The following is a 17898-nucleotide window of genomic DNA, read 5'->3' as shown; positions in this document are numbered from 1 at the left end:
TCTGGGTGGCATGTCAATCTCCCTATTCAGCATTAGTGTTTTCTGCAGGTACCTTCCCGAAAGGATTATGGCTCCAAAGTCAGCCTCTTCTCCCACCTGCACCAATATAGCCGCCGTATTCCTCTAACCCAGTACATGAGGTAAGTGTTCTGTGAAACCAGCAGAACTCTAAACAAAAGGAATCAGGGCAGTTTAATTTTAAAGGTTAAAAATTCTGGGTGGAAGCAAAAGAAAGGATCTGGGGTTTGGAGGAGGAGGATGGGGGGGCACAGAGGAAGATAAGTTAGTCTTTTAAGTCAGAAATTGGAGGGTTTTCTAAGACTCCCCTGTAAAGTATATGACACCCACATCCTCTCAGCATCCCATCCTCTGTGATCCACCCAGCTGTGGTGAGACTTGGCCTGCAGTACTCCCAGGGCCTAATCAGTGGCTCCAATGCCAGATGCATCGCCCTACTTCGTGCCTTCCAGCAGGTAGGCCTCATTTGTCTTCATCCTTACACACCTCCCCTTCTCAAAGTATTTTGTGCTCATCTTTTACCATCCCAGGGTGGGAAGAGGCATGATACCCCCATAGCAATTGTCACACTTACCTGGAGAGACTCAAGTATCTCTCCAGGGCTCCACATTTCTCAAGTCCCTTCACTTCCCGTATGGCCTCATGTTCTCCCCAGGTTATTCAGGACTATACCACGCCTCCTAATGAAGAACTCTCCAGAGACCTGGTTAATAAGCTCAAACTCTATATCAGGTGAAGACCCACAGCATCAGTTCACTCTTATTCCTGTCCTACCTCATGCCACTTTCTAGTCTACTTTCCTGTTTCCTCTTTATCTTCTTCTCCTCCACTCTTTCCTCCCTCTCTGGGTTCTAGTCCCTTTCTCAGCCAGAATGTCTGTAGTCTCTCTCCCTGCTCTCACCACCCCATACCCCAGCACTAATTTCTGCCATCTCTTGTCTGTTTGCATTTTTATGGCTCTCATTCTTTTTTCCTTTCTCTGTCCCTCCATCTTTATGATCTGGGTTCTGCTCTCCCACTTATTTGTGCCCTCTCTGTTTCTCTAGCTTCTTGACTCAGTGTCGTCCACTCTCAGCCAGCATGTACAATGCTATCAAGTTCCTTACAAAAGAGATCACAGCTATGACCAGCACCCAACGAGAGGAGGAGGTGATGACTGGGATATGGGGCTGGCATCTTATAACTAAGGATTTCTAGGGAGAATTGGCAGAGACTGTTTTGTTCCTGACCAAGGGTTCAGGTATATGTTCCTGAAACCCTCAGTGTTTCCTTTGAGTCTATACTTAACCTACAGTAATGATATAACATTCAAAAGGTGGCAGTGTGTGCTTTCTTACCTCATCCTTTTCCCCTCTAATTAGGCAAAATCATTACTCCGAGGAGCCATGGACCTGTATGTGCGAGAGAAGATTGTGTTGGCAGCTCAGGCAATCTCCCGCTCAGCCTGTGAGAAGATCAGTGATGGGGATGTGATCCTGGTGTATGGATGGTATGGTTCCAAATCAGGTGATAAAGAGGGGGTACCATGTCTTGGGGAATTTGTAGGGTGGTGATATGCAGTGGGGAAAGTCTGATCTTTTGCTCATTGTGGTTGCTCATTAAAAAATGGCATGACTCTAACTGGGATTTTGTAAGAGCTGACCCTAGCAGAATGTTGAATTTCTTTCCCCTACTCTAGTTCATCCCTAGTATCCTTTATTCTTCGGGAAGCTTGGACTAAAGGTCGCCAGTTTCGGGTGGTAGTGGTGGATAGTCGACCACGACTTGAGGGACGGCGTACTTTACATTGTCTGGTCCGTGCTGGGGTCCCTGCCTCCTATGTGATGATTCCTGCAGCTTCCTATGTGCTCCCCGAGGTGAGAACAGGACTGGGTGGTAGAACAGATTCCTGGCTACTACCTACAAATCCATGTAACTTCCCTAGGTGACTACTCAAGATGGGGGAAAGGAATAGGGTAGGAACTGTACAGGAAATGATTTTAGTGGGGCTTCTGTGATCCTAGTAATGGATAACAAAAATGACTAAGTACACACCACAGTGTAGTCAACTATTGGAAAAGCATCACATGAAACCAGTAACGACTAAGAAGTAACAACCCCCAGTGAAAACAGTAGACTTTATTATTGCTTTCTGGTGTTGATGGGTCAAGGATGATGGCACAATTTTCACATCAGAAGACTCATCGTTGAGACTTGACCATTGCCTCAGTATTACTATCCTGGGGAATAGTCAGGAACCTCATTCTTTGAACCTCATCTTTGCCATGATGCTCTCTCCTATTTTAGGTGTCTAAGGTGCTGTTAGGGGCTCATGCACTCCTGGCCAATGGGTCTGTGATGTCTCGGGTTGGGACGGCACAGCTAGCTCTGGTGGCTCGTGCTTATAATGTGCCTGTTTTGGTCTGCTGTGAGACGTACAAGTTCTGCGAGCGTGTACAGACTGATGCCTTTGTCTCAAATGAGCTTGGTAAGAGGAAAGAGAAGAACTTAGAAGATTCTGTGCTGGGCCAGGGGAATATAGGGTGGGCTGGGGGGCAGGCTGGTTGATAAAGGGAAGAAGCATGAAGGGAGGACTAAGATTGATGACTCGGTTTCCCGAGGGGTCCAATTGGGAGTGTTTGATAAGGTCTGATAACACCCCTTCTTATCCAGATGATCCTGATGATCTACTGTGTGAACGAGGAGACCATGTGGCATTGGATAACTGGCAGAAACACCAGTCTCTGCGTCTGCTGAATCTGGTGTATGATGTGACGCCTCCAGAATTGGTGGACTTAGTGATCACTGAGCTAGGAATGATTCCTTGCAGTTCTGTGCCTGTTGTCTTACGAGTCAAGAGTGGTGACCAGTGAGGTGTGGAATGGTCAGTTAATAAATGATATCCTCCTTCCCCCTAGCAACTCTGCCTTCTCTATATTTTCTCTGTAACTTCACAGTCATTCATATTGGGGTTTCTGGTCTTAGTCCAAGTGCTTCAGGGAATTTTTTATTTTTTACCATTATAGGTGCCTTTTAGGTACCACTGATCTGTCCTTGAAGGTGAAGGGAATAGTCTGTTTTTGGATCAGAAGCCATTGAAATCTGCACCTCCTTCCAGTGCAGCATGCAGCCTGTGTTTCCAAAGAGGGTTTAGCCCAGACAGTGACCCCTCAGCTACCCTGGCCTTTATCAGCCTTAAAGTTACATCCAGCAGACACATTAAGGAATCACAGCCCTGAGAGTATTGTGTGGGGTATATTGGAGGAGATACTAGATTGGGAGTCAGGGGAGCTGAGTTTGATTCCTGCATCTGTTCCTCACTCTCTTGGTGACTCTAGGTGAGTCACAACCTCTCTGATCCCTTTTCCCTAAAAGTAAAATTGAGCTCGATAATATTGGCAGTACTTACCTGACAGTACTCCTTACAGCTCGTGAAGACTTCATAAGATAGAGTGTATGTGAAGAGTTCTGTAACCATCTGAGAAATAATTTGCTGTTATTGCAATCATCCCCATCCCCTGTGAGGATAATGTGCTTTTAGTTTTATGTTGGGCTTCTCAGCTCTGTGGCTAAATATTTTTATTATGTGGAAATACTTAGGTGTCACTCAGGCTGCAGGCACACTCTTCCAGGTTAGGGTAGCACACTCAGTAACTGGGCAAAAAGCCAATGAAAACAAGGCACACTGGCAAGTCCAAATATCACTGGAGTAATTCTAGAAACAGCCCGGAAAGTTTTGGATTTCCAATGCCACTGGCTTTTTTTCTAAAGTGAGCTGAAAATAGTAGGGAATCATCTCCCTTCACTCCAGCCCTGATGTGATTTTCTTTCAAGAAAAGAAAGTATAAGGAGTTATTAAAAGGGACTATCCTTTGTCAACCAGCAAGCATTTCTTTAATACCCACTTTGTGCCTGGAAACGTGTTTTGCTGGGTGTACAAAGACAAAAAAGACAAGTCTCTGACTAGATAGAGTTCATGTTCTTTGGGGAGAAATCACAGGCATACAAAAGCATATACAAAATAAATTCAAGGTCATTTTTTTGGGTGGAGGCACTAGCAAATGATGGAGACCAGGAAAGGCCCTCAAGAGATGAACTTTGACAGAAACTAGGGACTCTCAAGAGGCAGAGGTAAAGAGAGGGAGCATGCTTGATGTAAGAAACAGCCTGTACAGTGGGATGGAGATGGGAGATGGAATGTTTTGAGGAAAAGCAATGAATCTCATTTGGCTGGTCTACATGTAGCATCTGTGAAGCAATAGTGAGCAAGGCCAGAAAGACTGAAAGGAGTCATGTTGTATAAGGTCTCAAATGCTAGGTGGGGGTGTTTTATCTTAGCCAATGAAGGTTTCCGAGCAGAGGGAATCAGCTGGGGGTAGGGAGTCCAATTAAGAGCCTATTGTGCTTGTCCAGGTACAGGGGAAAAGGCCTTGAATGATGACTAGAGGATGGATGTGAGAGATATAAAGGTGAAAATTGGATTTGCAAACGATTGCATTGGAGGGAGTTGGCCAAGAATCAGGAACTTGGGGGATTGGAAGGATGGGTTGCTCTCAGCAGCAAAAACTAGAGAAGTTTGGAGGTGGGACAGGTTTTTGGGGAAGATAGTTTTTTTTGGAGAATTTGAGTTGGGAGGTCCTGACTAATGACCTAGGGTAATGTCAAGAAGGCAGTTAGAATTCAGGAGAGAAAGAGGGCTAGTTATCTAGGTTCTAGTGTAAAATTCATAGAAAAGAAGACAAGTAGGGCAGCTAGGTGGCGAAATCAAGGGAGCACTGGCCCCGAGTCAGGAGGACCTGAGTTCAAATAAGGCCTCAGACACTTAACACTAGCCATGTGACCTTGGGAAAATCAACCCCAATTGCCCCGTCTTTCCTGTCCCCCCCCCCAAAAAAAAAAAAAAAAAGACAAGTTCAGGAAACAAAAATCTCCAAGGGAACTTTATTTATCGACCCCTCTAAGGTATATTTATTAGCACCACTTTTAAAAAAAATATAGTATTGAATTGGAAATAGACATCCATCGATTGAGGAATGATTAGACTAATTGTGGTACATGAATGTAATGAAATGTTACTGTGCTATGAGGAACAACAAATAGGATGAATGCAGAGAATCCTGGAAAGATTACCATGAGCTGCTATTGAGTGGAAGCTAAAGAAACAAAGCACACAGTGGCGGCTACAGTGCAAATGAAAGAACTGCTACAGAACAATTAAAAGGCATGTTACAAGATTGCAAAGAACAAGTATAGTCCCGAGGAGAGAGATCAGAAGACACCCCTGCCCTACACCTCAATTGAGGTGGGAAGTTCATGGGTGTGCATCGCTGCAAATATCTTCAGACTTTTTTGATGTATTGATCAGTTTTACTGATTGTTCCCCCCCCCCTTTTTCTTTAAAAATATTCTTTGCTATATACAGGGTAAAATGTATGCCATGTAAAAACAAGTTATGAATAAAAATGTATTTAAAATCACTGAGGAGAGACTAGAAAAGATGGTTGAGGACAGTTGGGGAACCAAGAACTGAGTCACATCCATGTTTAGAGACAGAAGCCAAGCCAGTAAAGGACATTTGAAGTAGTCCAGTGACTAAGGATAGACACTCACAGAGGACTTTGTCACCAATGTCACAGACGCCAAGGGCGGAGATTGAATCATGAAGGAGGGCGTGGTCAATACTATTAAAAGCTGCAGAAAATCCAGCCAAAGCAGCTGGCTCAGAGGCTTCCCCCATTCAACAAGCCCTTGCTTGCTGACTGACTGTATCCAGATTTTGTCTTTACTTCTAGTTGTACTGCTGGGTTTTTTTGTGCCTTCTCAGAATCTCTCAGATCTCTCAACCAGACCAGGGACTGAAAGCCCTTGAATCAGCAAAAATTAGCTGTGCTCATTTGGCACCAGCCCTTCCGGCCATGGTAAAAAGTGGAAGAGAAGCTAGAGTGGGCCCACTCAGAGAAAGGCAGAAAGGTGTGCCAAGCTTGTCTCATGCCAAAGGTGTAGTCATAGCAAAGCAGCTTCAAGGCCTGAGACAAGTGAATGAAGGGCCTCAGTGAGAAGAAAATCAGTAAATCCCTGTGAAGCGAAACCAGAGATAACTACAAAAGTCAGATTATAGGAGGGCAAAGAGGTCAGGAGTTTAGTTATAGGCAGAAAAGATTCTGTCAAAGACATCAGAAGCAAAAATTTTATAAATTTACCTTCAACTCTGCTGCCATTCCTTTCTGTAGATCCAAGGTCTCTCTCTTTTTTTTTATAGCAATTGGGGTTAAGTAACTTGCTCAAGGTTACACGGCCAGGTGTTTCTGGGTGGGTGCTAAGTGTCTGAGCCAGGATTCGATCCCAGGTCATCCCGACTCTGGGGCCCATGCTCTTACTTGCTGTGCTACCTGGCTGCCCCCCAAGGTCTCTCCCTTTTCCTCCCTGTTTCACTGAATACTATCAGTGGGATTGTTCTGAGCTGCCTCTGACCCCATACATGTAGTTCAGTGGTCAACAGCCGGGGCAGAGAGGCTTTGAGATACATAGAGACTACTACAGTACCATGGTTCCCTTTCATTCTTCCCCTTCCTGGTGACAAATTCCCTTTAACCTTTAATATCTTATTTCATTAATTCTCAAACTTTTACATTCCAATTATTGAGGTAAGTCAGGGGGATGGCTGTGGTACATGAACGTAATGGGATACTATTGAACTATTAGAAATTATGTATGTGATGAATACAGAGAAGCATCGAAGATCTACGTGAAGGATACAGAGGAAAGCAGGGCCAAGAAAACAATGTACACAGTAACTATAATGTAAATTATAGGAAAGAACAACCACACCTCAGAAATCAGCAGGGAATGTGACAGAATAATAAAAATGAAGCAGTATCTAAACAAAGAGATAATGAGAACACCCCAAACCGGCCCCTTCATGGAGGAGGGGGGTCCATAGCTGTTACACATTGCATGTGGTTTGGGACTTTTTCAATGTATCAATTTTTTTTTTCTCTTTAAAAATTCTATTTGTTAAATGGTATAACTCTGGGCAGAGAGAGAGGAATACTGGGGATAATCATGTTGAATTAAGAAAGAGAAGACATCAATAAAAACTTGTTTTTAAAATAATAAACCCATTACATACAATATATTTTATGAATAATATCTATAATTTCTGAAACAAATTTACTGAGAAGTGGCAGTTTTACATATTTTTATAAATTTCTTTAATGTCTGGCTTAATAGAAGACATTTGGATTTCATAACTGCTTCTTTCAATCTATTGAGATATATTGTTTTGGTCAAAGTATATGAATAGAATCCGGATTCACAGAGATATGTAGTTAGAAAAGGGGGGAGATTATTTTAATAGGCAATGTCTTAGTATTATTATGAAAATAGTTTTAGGGGCAGCTAGGTGGAGCAGGGCACTGGCCCTGGAGTCAGGAGGATCTGAGTTCAAATCCAGCCTCAGACACTTAACACAAAAACTAGCCTTGTGACCTTGGGCAAGTCACTTAACCCCATTGCCCTCCAAAAAGCAAAAAAATGAAAAAGCAAAAAAAATTTGCAAAAAAAATTAGTTTTGACCTTATCCCTGTAAGGGCTTTGGGGATCCACAGACCATACTTTGAGAACCACTGCCTTACTTTTCTGTGGGTTCAGAGAATAATAAAGGAAGCTGGAAGTAAGTGGAACTAAAATCAGGTGGACATCAGAAGACCACCATACTAGAGTCGTTGGACTAGTAATACAATCTCATTCCAAAAGTTTTGCAAACTATTTCTTAATCCAGATCAGCTTCATTTGTGAAATTAAGAAAGACTTCCCTAAAATTAGCCTTTTATTTTCAAATCTCTATTCCCTTGTCTAGTCTTCACTTCCACCTTCTTATCTCATCCTCCATCTAGCAGTTCAGCATTAGTCCTGCTTACACTGTACATGCAGAGAAGTACTGGATCCTCTCTTTTCTATTTTTCCTTAGCCCTTCCCATTTTCCTCCCCCTCTCCTCCCTTTTGTCCTCCTTCCATCTTTTCCTTCCTCTCCCTCCCCCTCCAAAATCTACTTCTCCCTTCATTCTTCCTCTGTTACCTCTTCATCTCCCATCCCTCTGGTTTCCTGTTTTCCTTCTCCTCTATCCTCCCATTTCCCTCCTCCTTCAGAGACTGTGCACCTAGCAATAGTGCCCTGACACATAGCAAGCACTCAGTTAAAGCTGGATCAATTGAATTCATTCATTTTCCACCCTCATACAGTACAATGAAAAGGGTCCTGGATTTGTTTTCATAGGACCTGGGTTCAAATCTGCAATCTGCCATTTACTGCCTGCATGGCTTCGGGCAGGTCACCAAACCTCTTAGAGACTCTATCTCATCACCCATAAAATAAGAGGGTTGCACTAGGTGGTGTCTAAGATGGCTCTGGCAATCTTTAACTTTGTGATCCTCTCTCCAATCCTTCCTCATCCCTAAGCAATCAACATTTCCTAAGAACCTATCATAATGCCAGCCACTAGGAATACAAATACAAAAATGAACTTGTCTCTACCCTCATGGAACTTACATTCTTTTGAGGGGGGAAGGGGAAATGTATGTTTACAAACAGGATAAATACATACACATGAACATATATGAAATAAGTACATGTGATCATAGAGAGTGAGGTTAGCCACTGGTAGAAGCTGTTTGCTACTGCTCAATTGCTTCAGTCATGTCTTTGTGACCCCATTTGAGGTTTTCTTGGCAGAGATCCTGGAGTGGTTTGCCATTTCCTTCTCCAGCTCATTTTACAGATGAGGAAACTGAAGCTATCAGGGTTAAGTGACTTACCCAGGGTCACACAGTTAGTAAATATCTGAGGCCAGATTTGAATTCAGGAAGATGAATCTTCCTGACTCCTGGCACTACCTAACTACATAAATAGGTCAACTGCATATGCTCAGAGCTCTAGCTCTGCTACCATATCTATCCTGAATCCCAGTCTCTTCACCCCTAGAGCAAGGCTTGAGTTTTAAATAATTAATCAATAAACAAGTAAGCACCTACAATGCACCAGGCACTGGGGATACAAGTACAAAGAATGAAACAATCCCTGCCCAAAAGCACAGTGGGAAGCCAGATTTTTTCCTCGAAAGCTTCCAGAATGAGGGTCTCCTTAAGGATAGTAAGATATGGTTCTTGCCTTCTTGACACCTGCCAATGCTAACATTTCCTTGTGTAAGCTTGCTTTTAAAGTATTTGCTTTGGTCTGGTTCCTCCTTGGTTATATCTGTGCATACCTGGTGACATGATCAGCTATCACTAAGAGAGGACTTTTCTTCTCGCTATCTCCTTCCAGAGACAGGAAATCTATGCAAATAAATTCCAAATGTCTTTGAGTGCTTATATTCTCCAAGTATATAGCATTAATGAATAGTGCTTTTTATACTTTGGGCATGTCTCACACTTCTTGGTGGCATTGGCTGTCATTCTGTGACAGTCAAGTTGTTTCCTTGAAAGGTCTAGGGTTTTTTTTCTGGTCCACTGTCCAAAGTCATTAGGTAGTTCACAGACAAAGGGCAAGATGCCCTGTATGGCACCAACTACTTTCTGCTATTGTATTTGGGATCAGTTATAGTTCACTACAGCATTCTGTGGCACAGCTCCAATTTATGCCATTGTTTTAATAGTAAGATGTCATTTTCTTCAGGGAACTTGAGGGGTTTTTGTTTTTTAATTTTTAGCATTACTTCCTTGCTTCTTGGCTTGTAAAAATTATCAAAGTCCTTTATCAGCCATCTGCTTTCACCACCAGCTGAGGAAGGGAAAGTTGCTTCAACAAAACAAAGCTCACATACATTGCTAGCATGTCTAACGGGAAACTGAAAGCTCTCAGATGCACTTCCACCTGATTCAAGGACATCACTAGAAGGATGCTTAATTAAGGTCTAGAAGCCTGGGTGTCACAGTCTTCATTCCTTTCAGAATCTCCACAAACACAAAAAGCCGTGTGACCTTGGGCAAGTCACTTAACCCCAACTGCTCTCCAAAAAGCAAAAAATAAAAAATAAAAAAAAGAAGAATAATCTCTACAACACTGCCATAACCTGGCCTCTAGGAGACAGCACATATATCCACAATTATGAATTTAACATACACCACCAGCTATGTTTGTAGCTGGTGGTGTATGTTAAATTCATTGTTGGCTAGTACAACTGCGTATCACTGGCAAACAACATCCAAACTTGGAACTGGTTAAATATATCAATGTATTGTTCATAGTCCACACTTGTAATTTTTTATCATTGAACTTTTTTAGTGACAGCACACTGAAAAAAAACATTTTGAAGCCAGGAGTTCATATGGAGTACGGGGTATGAGGTATCACTGTGACTATGTTCTTTAAGACAAATGCAATCGGTTCCTGGTGAACACTAGTCCCTTGGTACAGAACCACTCCCAAATCCTCCGGGATGACATCTGTGTGCAAACCAATTGATTGTCTGGGACCCTGTAATGGGAATGTAAATTTAAAGATCTTTCCTGCCCCTAGGCTAAAGTGCACCTGGAGCCTGGGGTGGGAAGCTTGTTTTTCAGTAGATACTTCTTGATTGGCCAGTGAGTCAATAAGGTTGTTACATTCTCTGAGCCAGGAGAAGACTATATTAGCCCTGGTGTGTAGCTTTGTTTTGGGGCTCACTTTGAGAAGTGTTCTGTGATTTGATCTGGATTCTGGGAAGCCGTTGTCCAGAGCCCCCAGGCTTTGAAAAACCCAGATGTTGATTTGGTATGGATGTAATGGTTGGACAGTTTGGAAAGCTGTCTACTTGATCTGTTTCTGTCTTGATAATTCTGCCTGTATACTTTGAAGTTCAGGGTGCTGACCTTTTCCCCCTGAATGAGGTAAACGATGTATGTTTGATTGCTTAAAGTAAGCTTGTTAACCCATTTTGAGTTGCTTTCCTTTAACAAAGCAGATCTAAGAACCTGTGTTGGCAGCAAACCCTGAGGACGGTTGGGGTGCTTGCCACTACAGACCTACATAAACCAATACTGATGTAGATATTGGGGAGGTGACCATTTCTTGAAAGGCTCGATCACATTTGTCCCTCGATCTTGAACTGGTTTTACAGGTGATAGAGCAGTTCTATTGTTCTTGCCTTCCTGGTTCCATGCCTCTTTCACTTATACTATGCCCAATTGAGGTCATGTAGCAATTTAACAATGACAGTATAGTTCTTTAAAAAATGTTTTTATTCTGACCTTCACCAAATAAGGCAAATATTTCCACATACAAAGTAAAAACAGAAAAATTACTGTACACAAAGCCATGAATTGGTTTAGTACAGCTTGCTTTTCTTTTTAAGTATATAATAAATTCAACATTATTTGCACAGCTGTCCTGCTTGTCTGTATCCTACTAAGTTTCCTTCTGTTCTCTTCTGTACATTTAAAAATGCTTAAATTATCTTTCCTAATTTTAGTTAGTATTTTTTTTCACCTTGTAACTTTATTGCTAGCTCCCTTCCTCCCCTAACTCTTCCACCTTCTCATATTGAAAGAAAAATAAAACCTTTGTAGACCATTATCTAACACCATATACCAAAATCAAGTCTAAATGGGTGCATGATCTGGGTATAAAGGTTGATACTGCAGACTCGGAAAACAAGGAATAGTTTACCTGTCAGATTTGTGGAGAGGGAAAGACTTTATGACTAAACAAGAATTAGACAACATTATAAAATGTAAAATGGATAATTTTGACTACATGAAATTGAAAAGCTTGTGTACAAACAAAGCCAATGTAACCAAGATTAAGAGGGAGGTGGGAAATTGGGAAAGAATCTTTACAACCTATGTCTCTGATAAAGGACTCATTTCTAAAATATACAGAGAATTGAGTCAAATTTATAAGAATACAAGTCATTCCCCAATTAATAAATGGTAAAAGGATATGAACAGGCAATTTTCAGAGAAAGAAATTAAAGATATCTATAAGCACATGAAGAAATGCTCTAAATCACTATTGATTAGAGAAATACATATCAAAACAACCCTGAGGTACCACATCTCACCAGTCAGATTGGATAAGATGACAAAACAGGAAAATAACAAATTCTGGAGAGGATGTGGGCAAATTGGAACACTAATGCATGGCTGGTGGAGTTGTGAACTGATCTAGCCTTTCTGGAGAGCAATCTGGAATTATGCCCAAAGGGCTATAGCAATACCACTCCTAGGGTTATATCCCAAAGAGATCATAGAAGTGGGAGGAAGGCCCATATGTACAAAAATGTTTATAGCAGCTCTTTTTGTGGTGGCAAAGAATTGGAAATTAAGGGGGTGCCCATCAATTGGGGAATGGCTGAACAAGTTGTGGTATATGCATGTTATGGAATACTATTGTGCTATAAGAAATAAGGAGCAGACGGTCTTCATATTTACCTGGAGAGGCATATAGGAACTGATGCTGAGTGAGAAGAGTAGAACCAGGAGAAATTTGTACACAATTACAGACACAATGTATGTGTGATGACCAACTTTGATAGACTGGACTCTTCTCAGCAATGCAGTGATATAAGTCAATCCCAAAAGACTCATGATGGAGAGAAATGTTTGCATCCAGAGAAAGAACTAGAAAGAACTGAGTTTATATCCAGGTGGAAGCAAAATACCTGATGTTTTTCCTTTTCTTGTTTGGTTTTATGTCCTCTTTACCATTTTTCATTCCATCTGATACAATCCATCTTTATAACCTGACTAATGTATAATGTAAAAGTACTTACAGATCCTATACTTGACTATATGCTGCCATGGAGGGGAGGGGAGGGAGGGGGACAAAATGTGAAATTCAAGGAATTATGGAATTGAATCCTGTAAACTAAAAGTAAACAAACAAATTAATTAAAAAAATAAAACCTTTGTATCAAATATGAAGAGTCAAGCAAAGCTAACCCCCAGGTTGGCTATGAATGAAGTCTAATTCTGGACTTTACTCCTCACCTCTCTGCCAGGATGTGAGTAGAATGTTTCTTCTTTAGTGGTCTTCTGGAATCATGGTTGGTCATTGCTCAGAGTTCTTAAGTCTTTCAAAGTTATTTTTCTTTAAAATGTCATATAAATTGTTCTCTGAGGTCTGTTGTTGTTATTGTTGGTATTTAGTTGACTGGTTGTGTCTGTCTCTTCAAGACCTCATTTGGGGTTTTCTTGGGAAAGATACTGGAAGGATTTGCCATTTCCTTCTCCAATTCATTGTACAGATGAGGAAACTGAGACAAACGGGGTTAAGTGATTTGCCCAGGGTCACACAGCCAGTAAGTGTCTGAGGCCAAATTTGAGCTCAAGTACTGCTGACTCCAGGGCTGGTACCACACTACCTAGTTGTCCCCTCTGGGAATTTATTCACTTCATTCTTTATGAGTCCACACACATCTTCCCAGGTTTGCTGAAACTGTCCCTTTGATAATTTCTTATAGTACAATAGCATTCTATTATATGCATATGCCATAGTTTGTTTTGCAGTTCCCCAATTTATGGATTGCCCTTTGTTTATAGTTCTTTGCCACCACACATATGCGTTAGCGCGCACACACACACACACACACACACACACAAATCATCTTTTTGCACAGAATGGCTCCTTTCTCCTTTTCTCTTCGATCTCACTGGGTTATGCACTTAAGCAGAGGTATTGCTAGGGAAAGAGTACCCACAGTTTCAGGACTTTTTGGTCATAGTTCCAAACGGCCTTCCAGAATTCCTGAAACCAATGCACAGTTCCAACAATATCATCAATAAGGCAGTTTGAAAGAAAGGCTGGGGCAGGTTGTATATGATGAGGTGATTCTGAAAAACAAAATTCTGTAGGAAAAGGTAAAAGGAAGCAATTACATTATTAAAAGGGGGTGGTAAAGGAAGGACTAATACAGAGGAAGCAGGTTGGGGTGGAGGGCTAGTAATGCTGGAAACTTACTCTCATCTAGGTTAAAGAGGAAACAACATATCCATCTGGAAGGATATAGAAATCTTCTGAACATGTAGAGAGGTGAGAAAACTGGGGGACAGGGTCAGGGAGGGACTTTTAGAAGGGTGTGTGGGTTGGGATTTGGGAGTGTGAGGGGAGAAGATGGGGGGACTTTTGGGAGGGATGTGTGGATTGAAATGGGGGATTTTTGGAGGGGTAGGTAAAGTGTGTGGGGGGGTGAAGATAAGGTAATAGGGACAGGGTAAACAGAGAGTCTGGGGAAGAAAATAATGAGTAAAAATAAGGAAGGACATTTACTAATAGTAATTATAACTTTTAATGTGAATGAGATGTTTATAGCAGCTCTCTTTGCCATGGCAAAGAACTGAAAATTGCAGAGCTCCCCATCAATTGGGGAATGGCTGAACAAGTTGTGGTGTATGGTTATGATGATATATTACTGTGCTAAGAAATTATGAGCTCAATGATATTAGAAAACATAGAGGGGCGGCCAGGTAGCACAGCGAGTAAGAGCACTGGCCCCAGTGTTGGGATGACCTGGGGATCGAATCTGGGCTCAGATACTTAGCACCCACCCAGAAATAACTGGCCATGTAACCTTGAGCAAGTTACTTAACCCCAATTGCTTAAAAAAAAAAAAAGAAAACATGGAAAGATTTGCATGAAATGAGGAAGAGAAAAGGGAGCAGAATCAAGAGGACACTGTGTACATTAACAGCAATATTGTTTTAAGAATACTCTAAGCAACTAAATCATTTTGACTATTATAAATACACAAATTAAAAATAAAGGATGCATCAAGAAAGATGCTTTCTTCATCCTGAGAAAGAACTGATAAATAGATTACGGAATAATTTTATATCTATATCTATTTGTGTCTAATGGTAACCACTCCATGGGGATTGGGGGAAGAAAAAAAAAGTATATGATAACTTTGTCTCACATTTGGAGGCAATACCAAGTTGTACATGGTGGATTTGCAGTTTCATGTGTAATCATTTTATTTATTGTACTATGTTATGGAGATGCTTGTTTTGTTCCATGAATTGAAAATGAAACAAATTTTTAAAAATAGTGCATTAGTGTGTCTGTTTTCTCACAGCTTTCTCAACAACTGTCACTTTCTTTTATGATCATTTTTGACAATTTGATGGTTATAATACAGAACTTCAAAGTTGTTTTAATTTGCACTTCTCTATTAGTATTTTGGGACATTTTCCATATGACTGTTGATAGCCTGGACTTTGTCCTTTGAGTACTGCTGCTCATATTCTTTAACCATTTGTGTATGTGGAATGGCTCTTGTTACATATTTGAATCAATTAGTTCTATATCCTAGAGATTGGAACTCATCAAAAACTCATTGCAAGATTTTTGCCATTTAACTTTCCCACCTAATTTTAACTACATTAAATTTGTTTATGAAAAAACTTTTCCATTTTAAGTCATCAAAATTATTTATTTAATTCTCTGTGCTTTTTGGTTTGGCATGAAACCTTCACATATATGTATATATGTATATGTGTGTGTGTATATTTCATTCCTTGTTCCTCTGTTTATGGTGTGATCTTTCATATCTACCTCATGTACTCATTTGGAACTTATCTTGATTTCAGTTACAAGATGTTGGGTCTAAAAATAATTTCTGTCAGACTCCTTTCCAGTTTTTCCAAAAGTTTTTGTGAACAATGAATATTTGTCTCATTTTGGATTTATTAAGTATTATATGAAACTACTATGTTTATTTAATTCTGCATGTTGTATACCAATAAACAGAAAGACTGATGATTTACATAGACTTATTTTGTATTATGCTATTTTACTGAAGTTATCAATAATTTCAGTCAATTTTAATTGATTCTCTAGAGTTCTCTATGTGGTCATATCATCTTCAAAAAGCAAGTTGGTTGCTTTTGCTTATGTTAATTCCCTCAATTTCTTTTTCTTCTTTAATTACTATAACTAGCATTTCTAGCACTATGTAAAACAATCATAATGGACATTTTTGCTTTATTTACACACTTACTGGATTGGCCACTAGTTTATCCCCATCACATGTAAAATGGTTCATGGTTTTAGGCAGATACTATATTCCATATTAAGGAAAAGTTAATTAATTTCTAGCTTTTCAGTTTTTCTTTTTTTTTAAATAAAAATAGGTATTGTATTTTGTCAAAATTTTTTCCTGTTTTGACTGATATAATCATGTACTTTTGTTATTAATATGACCTATTGTATTTATAATTTTCCTAATATTGAACTAGTCCTATATTTCTGGAATAAACCAGACCTGTTCATAGTATGTAATATTTTTGTATGTTGTAGCTTCTTTGTTAATATTTTATTTAAATTTTTTGTGTCAATATTCATTAAGGACATTGGTCTATAATTTTCTTTCTCTGTTGTCTCTTCTTGGTTTAGGTAGTAATACCTGATTCATATTACAGCAATAATTTGATATAATCTTTTCCTATTTTTCAAATTCAATTTATGCAATATGGAAATTATTTCTTCTTTTGGATGTTTGAAATTGTATATCCTGGAACTCATTTTTATCCTACCTTGAGATTTTATTTCTGGTTAATTTTATCTTTTTTCCTGAGATCAGATTATTTACACTCTGTATTTCTTGTTCTGTTAATCTGGTTGTCTCATTAATTGTCAGTTTTGTTATATAATTATGTAAAATAGTTTCTAATAATTTATTCTATTCTTTATTAGTTAAGAATTTTTTCTTTTTCATGCTGTGATGCTGGTAATCTGATGTTTATTTCTTCTTAATTAAATCAGTTAATGGTTTATCTGTTTAATATTTTAAAAAACTTTCTAGTTTTATTTATCAATTCACTGTATTTTTTCTTTCAATTGTTCATCTCTCTTTTTAAAAAAAAAGTATTTGTTTTTTATTTTTCAACATTCACTTCCATAAGATTTTAAGTTCCAAATTCTCTCCCCATCTCTCCCCTCCCCCTACCCCAAGACAGAGTGCGATTTTATATAGGCTCTACAAATACATTCTTATATTAAACCTATTTTCACATTAGTCATGTTGTAAAGAAGAATTAGAACCAATCAGAGAAACCACAAGAAAGAAGAACAAGCAAAAAAGAGAGAGAAAGAGAGCAAATAATATGCTTCAATCTGTGTTCAGACTCCATAGTTCTTTTTCTGGATATGGACAGCATTTTCCATCATGAGTCCTTTGGAGTTGTCTTAGATCTTTGCATTATCCTAGAAGTGGTATTGCTGTGTCAAAGAGTATGCAGAGTTTTATAGACCTTTGGGCATAGTTCCAAATTGTTCTCCAGAATAGTTGGATCAGTTCATAACTCTCCCAACAATGCATTAGTGTTCCAATTTTCCCACATCTTCTCTAGCATTTATAATTTTCCTGTTTTGCCGCATTAGCCAATCTGAAAGGTAAGATATGGTACCTCAGAGTTGTTTTGATTTGCATTTCTCTAATCAATAGTGATTTAGAGCATTTTTGTATGACTATAGATAGCTTTAATTTCTTCATCTGCCTGTTCATATTCTTTTAAATATTTATCAATTGGAGAATGACTTGTATTCTTATAAATTTGACTCAGTTTTCTATATATTTTAGAAATGAGTCCTTTATCAGAGGCATTGGTTGTAAAAATTCTTTCCCAGTTTTCTGCTTCCCTCCTAATCTTGGTTGCATTGACTTTGTGCAAAAACTTTTCATTTTAGTGTAATCAAAATTATCCATTTTGCATTTCATAATGTTCTCCATCTCTTGCTTGGTCATAAATTCTTCTGTTCACCATATATCTGGCAGGTAAATGATTCCTTGCTCTCCTGGTTTGCTTATAGTATCAGCCTTTTTATCTAAATAATGTATCCATTTTGACTTTATTTTGGTATATGATGTAAGATGTTGGTTTATGTCTGGTTTCTGTCATATTATTTTTCAGTTTTCCCAGCAGTTT

General features: G+C 39.5%; 1 protein-coding gene across 2 annotated transcripts in view; it reads left to right on the top strand.

Annotated features, from left to right (window-relative positions):
- Positions 1-2918, top strand: part of EIF2B4 (eukaryotic translation initiation factor 2B subunit delta) — an 89195-nt gene extending 86277 nt beyond the window's left edge. For both annotated transcript variants that reach the window (XM_069072087.1, XM_069072086.1), the window contains 8 exons: positions 49-140; positions 359-473; positions 674-750; positions 1065-1167; positions 1380-1507; positions 1697-1874; positions 2305-2485; positions 2671-2918. In XM_069072087.1, the coding sequence (XP_068928188.1) occupies positions 49-140; positions 359-473; positions 674-750; positions 1065-1167; positions 1380-1507; positions 1697-1874; positions 2305-2485; positions 2671-2870 (1074 nt within the window). In that variant the 3' untranslated portion in view covers positions 2871-2918. The remainder of the gene's footprint in view (positions 1-48; positions 141-358; positions 474-673; positions 751-1064; positions 1168-1379; positions 1508-1696; positions 1875-2304; positions 2486-2670) is intronic.
- The last annotated feature ends 14980 nt before the right edge of the window (positions 2919-17898 follow it).

The sequence above is a fragment of the Petaurus breviceps genome, unplaced genomic scaffold (genome assembly GCF_028583685.1).
Source record: "Petaurus breviceps papuanus isolate PSGF00001 unplaced genomic scaffold, PetGlider_PUasm1.0 90845, whole genome shotgun sequence".
Classification (NCBI taxonomy): domain Eukaryota; kingdom Metazoa; phylum Chordata; class Mammalia; order Diprotodontia; family Petauridae; genus Petaurus; species Petaurus breviceps.
The sequence above is the reverse complement of the archived record's forward strand: the minus strand, read 5'-3'. Positions and strand labels throughout refer to the sequence as shown.